Genomic DNA, 12,188 nt, shown 5'->3' with positions numbered 1-12,188 from the left:
AACCTTTAGTAGTGGTATTAAGTTACAATGAATAATGAAGTAAAACACCACGCGGCGCGATTCACGATTCGCGCCTTCTTGAATTTTAAACATTTATATGGTTTCTAGAGTCTAGACCTATCCACATTTCACATTCCATAAAAAAATATTTACAATGGGACCAATAGAAAAAAAATCATGGTAAGGGTCACTGGCCCTAAGGACCAGTTTATTTTTGTAGACAATAGGGGTCACTAATCCTAAGGACTAGTTTTAAAAAAATCCTTATTTCCAAGACTGATTGTCGCGCTCTTATTAAGGGCATCGTGAAATCATGGAGGAATAGTAACAGGAGAATTTTTGTCGAGGGAAGCTCTGATTTGACCCGTGATTTGAGTGGGAGAGTGGGGTGGGTTGAAAACGTGGGGAGCGCATCCTGGGAAAATCTTCTTACCAAGCAGTCCCCTTTAGCTGGCGCCATCTAGATTAAAAGAAATACCGGGAAAGAAAAAAACTTAAATTACTAATAAATTTAAATTATGCATTAGTAATTAAATAGTCTTACCTTTTTCAATTATTCTTTGCTGCACCTTGGTAGGTCTTTTTGAAATTTTCAGTTTGTGATAATTATGATCGCTCAGTTCGATAACTACTGTAACTAAATTTCTTGAAATATAATAAAATTTAAAACTTCTGAGAAACCGTTACACGTTTTCAAACAACGCGTTATTTATTTTCGTGGATCACTTCTTTTAGTTGTGGAGAGATGGCGCGAAGTCGCGTTACGAACAACCCGCGTGACAATCCGGTACCAGGATAAGCCCTTTTTTTATACCCCCCTTACTCTCCCGTTTGTGGGAGTAACTTGTTACGGATGGGGGCCCAGAATCATGAGACAAAAGTCCTCCTGTTACTATTTCTCCATGGTGAAATCAATGTTGGCCGTTCCTAGGCAAAGTTTTGTCCATTTGAAATTTTTCCTGTTTTAAACATAACCTTTAACTTTTTAGTCTTTTATTAGTAAAACCATATACTTATTGTAAAACATATTATTATAATTTTATCCTCTCCTTTTTATTTTCAAACGAATGAACGATAGATAAAACCGGTAGAATTATCTAAAAACTCTAGCGAGTAGCGACAACGAGTAACAAATCACTAATTTTCTGGGGAGTTACGTTTAAGGCGACACTTAGCGATGAAATTAGATAATATTGATTTATAAAAATACCAAGTCCCGCGCTTTCATTTTAGACACTGTTAGAACTTAGATGGCGCTTAACAAGGAACACCCCACCAAAATATCGGTTTTATGCATCATCGTTTCCTTCGACCGCTCATCGTTGGTTCCTTGTTTTCCTTGTAATAATTATTGTCATATTTCAAGATTTCATCATGCAAAAATGTCGAGGGTATACTTTAAGTAATCAATCAATTAATTAACGGCTTATAATTTCCCTATACTTATAATACGAACCCTTTTATTCGGAATGTGTCATATACTTAAAATGATAAAAATTAAATTTACCTAGCCTGTAGACAATATACTTGACTTTGAAAGAATCAGCCCTGAAAAGATATTGCATGTGTTTTTAATACTTCAGAAATGTCTTTGAATCCTCTAAAAGACTTGATTATTAAGTTCCTCTTAATATTGCTTGCTACAGCAGAAATTTATAATCATCCTTTCCCTAGTAAGTATATTTTCATTATCACATGTCTTCACAGGCACATGCATTAGATATCACATTTTTAGACTTATGCAATAGCTAGTTGTTCTGTAGAAGCTGAATTTTCAGTAAAAGTTAATAGTATTTTGCGATGCCCTGGGAGGCTAGGTGACCACACATATTGCATCTAATAATTTTATAATTTTCAAATTAATAATAATAATTACCCAAGGAACTACACAAACCTAAGTTACCTAGTAACTTGTGAAGCCAATTACTGGTGACTGGGTGAAATTCAATATTAGTAATATCCATTTAGTTACACATTATTATTACATTATTATTATTGGACTACTTGTGATTAAATGTTGTAATGGTTTCCAATTTTAGTTAGTCAAAAATCCTCTCATAGTATGAAGTAATTTTTTAAGCAAAAGACCTTAGTATTCATTCAAATAAACTAAACTTTGCTACGTTCAGCGCTTCTTAATCCATTTCTCAAACTTGCAATGGTTAAGCCTAGCTAGTGGACAGCTATTGAGCTGAAAAATCCTCGTATCTAGATGTTTTCACCCTAAATCCCTGTTTTCTAAATTTAATTTCGTCAAAAATTGGCCCCTTACATTTAATTTGACTCAGTTCACTGAAAGTTATTGTGCAGATACAGGTGTTGGAAGTATTTTCTTACTCACAATCAAAACAGAACGAACCACACACACTTTCAGCGCACCTTAGACTATAGATTGTCCTATTAGTGAACAGTAGGAACCTATTCATAGCTTGCTCGTCGGTGTGGCATTTGTTCTTTGCGATGGTAACGCGTATAGGTGAGCCATGACATTACGACACCCATGGCAGTCACGTTATTATTTCGCAGGATAGTGTGGCGTTTTGTCAAGTGATCTGTACGTTAATGAAATATCATGGCGGCTGTTTCAAGGCGGGGCTTAGTTATGACGTATGCAGACGACGTTACGAGCAAGCACCCAATTGCTAAGCATTGAAGCATATAGTAATTGAAATGGCAATTTAAAAGCCTGATTTATTTACTTAGTTGACTTATTAGATTATTTGAATAACCTTACCATATTTTCAATAAAAATAAAAATATTAAGTAAAAATTAGTAGTTAAATGATAAAATGTTTTAAATTAATTCAAAGCCAATAGTGAAACCTGCTCTCAAGGGGGTGTTCACAAAGTATGTAATGCAAAAAAAATTACTTTTCAACAGCTCTTTCTCCTTGTAATGAATAGTAACAATTAGAAAGACTCTCCACACCCCTAAATTAGTTAACAAATACTCAAAGCTAGCCGAAAAAAATAAGCTTTAAAGTTATTAAATTTATTAAATTAGTTATTAAGAACCTTTCCAATAACCCCTCTCCTTTGTATTAGAGTATTGGGTTGTAGTAGCCTAGCTTCTTCCCCTCTCAATACGAATACTAATACTAGGTCAGATATGATAGAAATGTAATCAAGGGAATATATACGAGGGTTTTTCGGAGGTTCAAATGAGGGGTTTCAAAACATAGCATCTCTCAAAGTCTCAGGGAGGGGGGGGGGGGCTGCAAAACATAAGTTGCTTTTAGATTAAAAAAGGGGCGCACACCTTAAATGAAATTGTTGATATAATACACATATTAAAAAACCACATTATGATCCCAAACTAAGGGTTTACTCATTTGCTAATTCTTCCATGACACAGCAAGGCCCTTATTTTAATTGATTTGGTTTTGTAGCGCTAAACTAATATTATTTTAAATAGATGATGGAACATTTGGTCAAGATAAAGATGTTGAAGGAGTTTCGGGTGTCAATGTACCCAACACTATTTCAGATAACTTGAACCAATTAGAAAATCTAAATACAAATTCTAGAGATGATTTAAACGGTGAATCCAAAAGTGATACCAACAATGGCCCACTCAATTTATCAAATGGTAAATTAACAAATTTCACAGTTAAAAAAAAAGAAGCACTATTTAAAAATAAACATGTTAATGAATATAATTATCAAAATGTAGGTGAAGTTCCAATTGACATCAAAGGACTTTATCAAAACAGAACTTCTGGTATTTCCAATACAAGTCCGCAGAAAGTAGAAGAACAACCAATTTATAATATAAAGGGCCCTGTCAATAGTGAAACTGATGGAATTAAAAGTAAGATCACCAAATCTTTGGAGAAAAAAATTTAAATAATTCCAACCAAATATTGCATTAGATTTATTTAACTAATTTCTTTGTGTGTAAGTCAAGTCTAAATGACTACAGTATTGATATTTCATTCGCTAACTCATTGCACTAGTCATTCTACTTCAAGCCCTAAGTGATACTAGTTAACCACTTTCCCAAATACTTACTCAGGTCAGTGATTAGCAAGAATGGGGTGGGCCAGGGGTGGTGACAAAGTATTTTCTATTTTTTCTTGGTAATATATCCTCTAGGTTGCGATGCTAGACGGTCCATCGTAATTAGCAAGAATGGGGTTGGTGGTGCTGTCAGGTGGCGACACTTACCTTGTTACTTTATGATTATTTTTTGTTTTTTTTCCACAATACTTTTTACGCTCGTCTTGTATTTGGAGATAGGTGCTTTAACAAAATTTGCATAGGGCACACAGGCAGTTAAGCAAAATTTTGCAGGAGGGTGGCCATGTAAAAATTTTACTAACATTTTATTTACGCGCTAGATTAATCATTTCCGCGAATAAAATTTGGACAATGCTTTACTTTTATTGCATATTTATTTCTTATAAGTCCATCGCATATCCGAATTTTCATTCCGCTTAATAATTTTGCCAGAGAAATGTTCAGTATCATATGTTGATTGATGTGTTGGTATTTTGCCCCATGAGTTAGTGAATGTAATATCAATACTGTAGTTATTTAGACTTGACTTAAATGTGAAGGCGGTAGTACTACGATGGTTAATTTTTCGGTGAAGAGTGGACCGGTTCAAAGAATAGGTGAGCGGGCATCCTACTTCGAAAATTCAAGGGGTGCCAAAAGGCAGTCAGAAAATGCCCCGATCACAAAGCAGGCAAGCCTCTCAACCTTCTCCCAAAATTTGTCTTGCGGGTAGAATAATAGCAAAGGAAACGTCGAGGGTAAGATAACTTCAAGGGTGACCGGAAGAAGAAAACCTAGACATTTAATTGAATTTGCTCACAAGAGGTATGGAAGGGCAGAGGCTACTTCATTTTCACTCGGATTTTTCAAACATCGCTATAGTCCTTAACCTTAAAAAAAAACCCTTGGAAGTAAACCTAGATGGAGCTCAGGGTTTTTAGTAATAGATAGAAAACTAGCCCTTTTAGACTGTTTTACCAATAGTAGTTTTCATCATTGTCTAGGCCTGCATGCACTGCGGCACGAGATTGTTGAATCAAAACTTTGCTCAAGATTTAACTTGATGGCAATTGCAGTTAGATTCACTGAAATGGGAAAAAATACTTCACAAATCTTTCATTAACAGTTTGATAATATATATTCTGATGAAACAATGAAATAAACACTGTTTGAAGAAAGGAGCATGGTAAATTGAGAGGTAGAAAAAACTGCTGTTAAGGGAGTTTCGCAACAATTAATGTTCTGTTTGAAAGAAAATAGGATGGTCCTTTAATTTTGAAAAATGGTTGAGAAAGTGTTTTTGAATGTGATTTTCTTGGATTGGTGTACAGATTTAGTGGATTTTGTAGCAGTGTTTTACAGTTTTTACATTTTTAACATTTCAAAAAATGGATCACTTACCAGGCCGGTCCATTCATGACTAAAATTATTTAAATCCCATTAACTTTAATTGCCTTTAGAAATGTGGTGACTGCCTAAATAAATGCAATAGTTAGTCAGTGATTTAATGCATTTGGTTTAGCATAATTTCACAAATCTTTTAAAATTTAAAGAAAAATACTTAAAATAGGTAATGAAATGTCTGCTCAGGATAAAGAAAAAAATACTAATTTTGAAGAAGTTAAAAGTACTGCTGTAGCCAAAGCAATTTCCAATGCCAATAGCCATAATGGTTGGAGTTCAAATTATAGAAATGAGATGAGCTCAAGCAGTGATCAGATCAAGAACAGCAAACCAACTAATGAACCAATAGATTTATCAGGTAATTTCCAGGTTCAAAGTTCAATAAAAGGTAAATAATAACTATACAAAATAAAGGTAAAGCTTCAAGTGCAAAAGGCTTGCCTGATAGTCCAAACAGAACTTCAGATGCTGTGCTTTCAACTTCAACTCCTGGAAAAACTGGGAATTTAGATGGTACCAATAGCAAACCTGACAAGAAATCTGAAGATAATAAAACACTACCTGAAGATACAAAACATAAAAGTAAAGGAATTTAATCCACACATTGACAAATTTCAGAAATTTAATATAAATCAATAGTTTAAAAGTAATTGTGGATGTTCTATAAATTTTCCCCAATTCAATTGTGTGAAGTTAAGGCCGATGTATATATTTTCTACAATGGTGATTTCTATGAACACAATTTATTCTATCAACAGCATTTTTTTTGGTGTGCCTAGTTTTGTTTGGCCAACATAAACTGCATTATATACACATTCACATGGTAACAAAATAAAATGGTAATGTGTAGCAAAGTTAATGTACTAGATAAGAAAATGCACGTGTAAGTCAAGGAAAATGCAAAGTTAAACGAGAAATGAAATTTACAAGTTTTTACAATGCAATAACACTTTGGGTGTTCTGTGTGATATCAGCTAGCTATGCCAACATGAAAAATTTATTTGAATAAAATTTGCAGAGCGATCTAGTGTGGCTTAGAAAAGGTAGTATGTAAAATGTTAGGTCTCTTAGATATTATTGAGAAAATTGCATTGGATGTCTGAGGCCCGCTCATTTGTGGTCTTATGGTAGTGGGGTTTGGACGGTATAATCCATAGGTTGGTGGTTTTATTGAACCACAAGATTTTTTGGAATAGTACAAAAAAATCTTTTTCAAATTTGAGAAATTCGTACAAATTGCCTTAATGTTACAAAACTATTAAAATTTATTTTCAAGATGAATGATTTTATTGCATGTAATGTAATTGGGGCCGCTTAATTATGATGTTGATATAATACATTGTTTTCTGTTATTAAAGTTTTAAATTTGAAATACAGGTTTTATGAGGTCTGTATTGGTCGGTTTCAATTTAGAATAATGTTTTTGAATAGCTTTTGGACAGTTTTTGATCAATTATAACTTGGTAAGTGTAATTGGGTATTCAAGCCAAAACAAAGATGTTATGATTTACACTTAAACAATATGCATATTAAATTCCATACTGTATTTAATGAAAAAAGGCAATGGTAATTTTTCAAGATTTTTTAAACTTCCAAGTAAAATCTTGTCAAGCACTGACCTTGAGCTTACCAAAAATGTCTGAATAATTTTTCAGATTTGAACCACAGACCACCCCCAAACCATGTTTATAAGTTAATACTTCAGCAATAAAACAAATTATAGGTCAACGTCATTTTAAGCCGCCTTGATTACAATTTATTTAGAAATAGTTATGAAATATTTAGACAATCATTTTCAAATTGTCTGAAATGTAGGAAATTGGGTTCTACATTTAGGCTTAATTGCAAAAAGGTTTTTTAGACTTAAATTTTGCTTACTACTGTTTCTAAGCTACATTAACAGGCCAATATTACATAGAGTTGCACATCTATCCTTTAAAGCTGAAAAGTCATAAAAATTACTGATAAAATTTCTAATGCTCATTTTTTATTAATGTTAAAGCAGAAGTGCATGCTATAAAAACATATTTTATAATAAATAATGCAAAATTTTTCAAAAAAGAAGTGTTTCAGATTAAGGTAGTGCGCACTGTCCAACATGGAATGCTTGCTATCTGTAGCACAAGGTTCAATTTTTGTTCAGTGAGAAAATAAGTGTTCTTGCATTAAAACTGAAATTGCGGTACTATGCGAAATTTGCCTTCTAGGTGGTAAAAGATTTTAGGATAAGGTTAAAAAGATATAAATTTAAACTCAAATGTATGTGAAAAAACAGTGAAAGGAGCTAGGAAAGGGTAGTATGAAAAACTTTTAAAATTTATACTAGGAAAAGTGGAAAAATAATGAAATTTATTGGGAAAGCACTTTTAGTTTTGTTGTCAGAAAGGCCACATAATTATTGACTTAAGTGGCTAGTGGAACCCTATAATCCCATTGTGTTTGGTCGCTTACAAAACTAGCAATTTATTTAATAAATATTAATGAAAAATATTTAAAATAGGTATTGGAATGTCTATTCAGGATAAAGTTGACAATGGTAATTCTCAAGGAGTTGCAAGTTCTGATGTGGCCAAAGCAATTTCAGATGCTGATGTCAATAAAAATAAGAATATAACTTCTATAAATGAGATGAACTCAAGCAGAGAACCGATAAAGAGCAACAAATCAGCCAATGAACCATTGGATACCTCATCAGGTAAATTTCCATATTTAAAGTTATTGTAAAGAAAGGCACAGTCTTAAAATGATAATTATGAAAATATAGGTAAAGCTACCAGTGAGAAAAGCTTGTCTGATAGTCAAAACACAACTGCAGATGCTGGTAATCCATCTAAAACTGAGAAACAAGTATCTGAAAATTTAAATGGCCCCAACAATACTGACAGTAAGAAAACTGGAGATGGTAATCCTGAAATCAAAGAGAATGCTAGTACAAAAGTTGAAACCGATATAACTGAAACTGGAACCTTGAACCAATTTTCTAACAATAAATCTGCTGCTTCTGAAGAAGGAGTCAAAATTACACAAAATTCAAAGAACAAAAAGCAATTTGATGTAGCTAAATCCAGTTCTGTTAGCAATATTGCGCCAAGTAGTTCTCTGGCTGCTAGTACAACTACATCTACATCTCCACTTTCTAACATGGATAATATTGGTTTACTATCCGGAAAAGCTATTGGTACAGACGAGTTGCTTGAGGATGAAAACCATAGTGAATACAAACTTATGAAGTGGTTTTTCTCTTAATTACTAAATTATTGGTTCTTGTCATTATAATAGCAGGAGACGAAGACCAACAGATTTCTGATACAAATCCAGATGCTGCACTTATTGAGGAAGAGAAAACCGGAGATGAACCTCTTCAAATTCCTTCTAAAGAACAAATTTCAAAAACGCCTGAAGTATTTCCAGAGGAGAAAGATAGTCATTTTTTTGCCTATTTTGTAACCGGAATACTGGTTTTTGCCATAGGATATTTGGTTGTACATAACAAACAAAAGGTAATTAGAAATCTAACCAACTCTTTCATTTATGGTAAATATAGATACATATCGTCCAAAAAGTATTTAGGTGTTAATAAAAATTTACAAGTCAACTCGTATACAAAAGTAAGACAGTAGAAATTTAAAATTCAAATTGGAACTCAACTAATTTTATTAATTTTTTCTTGGCACAGTAATCAATAATCTATGCATGTGAATCATTTTAATCGTGAACTTAAATTTTCATTAAAGTTACATGCAATAACTGTGTTGTTGTGAAGACAAACATTCTTACAACTGGGGAATTATAGAATTGGGAAAAAATCTGTTTCTGTCAGAGAGATGAGATGAAATTTCATAATTGAAAATGTTTTTTTATTTTGGGTTGAATTATCCCAAACTGGCACCATTACAAAGTTCAATAATTGCATTGCAGCACCAAAATAATGAATTTATTTTGAATGCTTGAGAATAGCTAGTTAGGTAAAAATCTTGAACGACTCCTGCATTTAGTCTGCAAGATTTTTTCTCACTGGTTCATAGGTTTAAATTTCCTCAAAAAGCCAAAATGTGTTCCTTTTATTTTCAGGTACAAAAATCAAAGGGCTGTAATAAGTTTAAAAGCCTCTAGCTTTATTTGTACTAAAGTGATTACAAAACAGATTCAGATTTCCCATAAGCAGTTTTATACACCTGTAATCTGTGTAGATATTAGGGAAGTGTTTAGCCACTTGATAATAATCTTGAGGGAAACTAAAGTATTTTTGATAGGCTTTTGGTGGAATCTGTAATTTGTGATGGCTTTAGATATCTTTATCCAATTAACTGGATAGGTTTAGTATTTTTCTATTGGCAATTTATTTAACCATTAAAAACCATTTTATTAATATATATTATTCAAATAATGGTATGAAAAAAATAGCTCAACTCTCTTACTTATACGCACTTAATCTTCCCTTAGATCCTAGGCTTGATTGTGGAAGGTAGAACTGGCAGAGCTAGAAGGAGATCACATGTGTACAAACGTCTTGAAAATGAGGGAGCGAAGTTTTCCCAGATATTTTAAAACTCAGTTGTTATAAGTCCTTAAACAATTGCCCAGCCAATATTGGGAAGGAAGTATATTGACTATTGTATTTATTATTAGTGTGTAAATAAAACTTTTGTTAGTAAAATTAATATTTGTTTGTATGCAATATTTAATTAATGTATTTTTGATAAAAGAATTTGGGTTGTACAAAATTTCCAAACAAAAATAGGAACCATGCTAAACAGGCAGAAACAAAACCTTATGAACCATGCTTAATACTCTTTAAAAGTGATCTAATTTGTCAGGCCGTAATTTAAAAGAAAACCCTAAATGTGCAAGGCAATTTAAATTGTATCTTAGTAAATGAAGAAACGCACCATAATTTTGTGCGAAGTCTCAAATGTTCAAAATACAATGCCATCTGAATGCTGGAACTACAATGAACATGACAACGCAACTCCACCTACTACATCCTCACTAAAGTAAAACTTTAAACCCCCTCTTAGCAAGGGACAGTGAAAGTAAAAAACTTGACAACTTTATATTAAAAGCCAGTTTTTTTTGACACTTTGCATACCAAAATATTTTCTAACAAATTTAAATCAAGGAAATCTAACCGAAGACAACGGAATTGACTTAAAATGCTGCCTATGACCCCAATTATCTTTATTTTATAACCTTTAACCTAAACAGTAAGTAGAAATTTTTAATTTCCATTAATGATGTTTCATTACTCAATTAGTTTATGTCCCTTAAGGAAGAAAAAATTTATCTTCAGAGTAGAGAAATAGTTTTACCCATGATTTGTTTGCAAATGTAAAGATCTCTTAAAGTAGGAAATTAAAATTTTAAGGAAACTAACTTTATGCTATATCTAGTTTAACACAGTATTTAAAACAAAATGTTGTATTATCTGAAATTCCTTTGCATTTTTGGGAATAATTTATAAAAAAAATTTACATTACAAAACTTTGCCTTTTTGGATTCAATTACAAAACGATAACATAAATATATTAAAATGATCAAATATAAGGAAAAGCTACCTTAAATAAATAAAACAACCAATAACAAACTTTAAAATGTAATTTTTTGGTTTGAAAGACATGATCAGGTGAGGTTTTGAAATTTATAGTTAATGGCTTGTAGTTAATATTATTTATAATAAAAATAAATCCTATATTTAAAACCATACATATATAACCTATATTATTGGAGTAGCTGTAATGAAAATGTTTATGGCAACAAGAATGACTATGTTGAGATGATTTTTGGCACTGCTCCCAATCCCTCTCATGCCTGAAAAGTAAGCTCCTTGCTGGGGGAAAATTTACCAGATGATTATTTTTAACTATAAGTAAATACATTCTTGTTGGTACCAGAAGTGTGAAAAGGTACAAATTAATATCTTAAAATAATCTTAAATAAAAATAATTTGATTTTTACTACTGTTCTTCAAGGAAAGAAACAACGTTAGGCACCGAAGGGGAATTGTATGTGGCTAAAAATGGATACAGAGGAAAAGTGGAAGCTGTAAATTTTCGTAATTCTTTTAAACGTATTACAACTAATAGATCAGTAATTTAAAATTTAAGAAAAACACTCAATACTGAAAATCTTTTGTAAGTTTATTCATGTAGTATTTATTGGTATGTTACAATAGAAGATATTTGGAAAACTTTATAATGACAAAAACATTTTTTTCTTATAAAGAGCATAAGAAATAAGAACCCAAAATGAGCAGCCCCAAAGATTCACACCCAGATATGCTGAATGAGAAACTTCAGTTTTCCATGACCATGGAAATAAATCTCCAGTAAGTTGGTGACCCACATACAACAGTATTGAATTCATCCCTAAATTTTGAATAGAAACGGTTATATTCAAATTAATAATTTAGAGCCAAGTTCAGAGACGTTTTTCAGAATGGCAAAATAGCGATTCCTCGCTAAATTAACAGAAAGAGGGCATGGTTTAGAAAAATTGCTAACTTGGTGGCCAGTCAGTGTGCAGAGACATATCGATTCCCAAAATAACAGGATTGCGTACTGTTTATTTTGGGAGTGGTCTAGGGTGGTCGTTAACTTGCAAATAATATAGCAGCATGCTAAAAGCTCACGAAATAAATAGAGGTAAACGCTTTTGAACCTTATTTAAAAAGGTAAATAATATAACATGATAGGTCAGATTCTTTTAAATTATAACTTTCCAAAAAGTGTTTTTGTCAAACTCTTGTCAGGCCCAATCTTGATCACAATTGACGAAACATTAAAATT

The 12,188-nt window shown here is 32.3% G+C and overlaps 2 protein-coding genes across 4 annotated transcripts in view; one reads left to right on the top strand and one right to left on the bottom strand.

Moving 5' to 3' along the window:
- The first annotated feature begins 1,351 nt into the window (after window positions 1–1,351).
- On the top strand, window positions 1,352–10,064 carry LOC149939547 (uncharacterized). 2 transcript variants are annotated; one of them, XM_090178819.1, is made up of 9 exons: window positions 1,352–1,673; window positions 3,416–3,589; window positions 3,674–3,811; window positions 5,570–5,761; window positions 5,818–5,985; window positions 7,904–8,098; window positions 8,168–8,614; window positions 8,686–8,903; window positions 9,847–10,064. In XM_090178819.1, exons 1-9 carry the CDS (start codon window positions 1,586–1,588, stop codon window positions 9,949–9,951), a joined length of 1,725 nt encoding a protein of 574 aa, XP_090034945.1. In that variant the 5' UTR covers window positions 1,352–1,585; the 3' UTR covers window positions 9,952–10,064. The 2 variants fall into 2 exon arrangements, with proteins under 2 accessions (XP_090034945.1, XP_090034944.1); XM_090178818.1 differs by having other exon boundaries at window positions 1,362–1,673; window positions 8,683–8,903.
- A 1,458-nt stretch (window positions 10,065–11,522) lies between these two features.
- The window catches only part of Hgsnat (Heparan-alpha-glucosaminide N-acetyltransferase), a 55,054-nt gene continuing 54,388 nt past the window's right edge, over window positions 11,523–12,188 (bottom strand). For both annotated transcript variants that reach the window (XM_090180076.1, XM_090180075.1), the window contains exon 17: window positions 11,523–11,768. In XM_090180076.1, the coding sequence (XP_090036202.1) occupies window positions 11,593–11,768 (176 nt within the window). In that variant the 3' untranslated portion in view covers window positions 11,523–11,592. The remainder of the gene's footprint in view (window positions 11,769–12,188) is intronic.

Source organism: Leiobunum rupestre, chromosome 6 (assembly GCF_980474605.1).
Source record: "Leiobunum rupestre chromosome 6, qqLeiRupe1.1.hap1, whole genome shotgun sequence".
NCBI lineage: Eukaryota > Metazoa > Arthropoda > Arachnida > Opiliones > Sclerosomatidae > Leiobunum > Leiobunum rupestre.
Note: the sequence above shows the minus strand (reverse complement) of the source record. Positions and strands in the feature narration are given on the sequence as shown.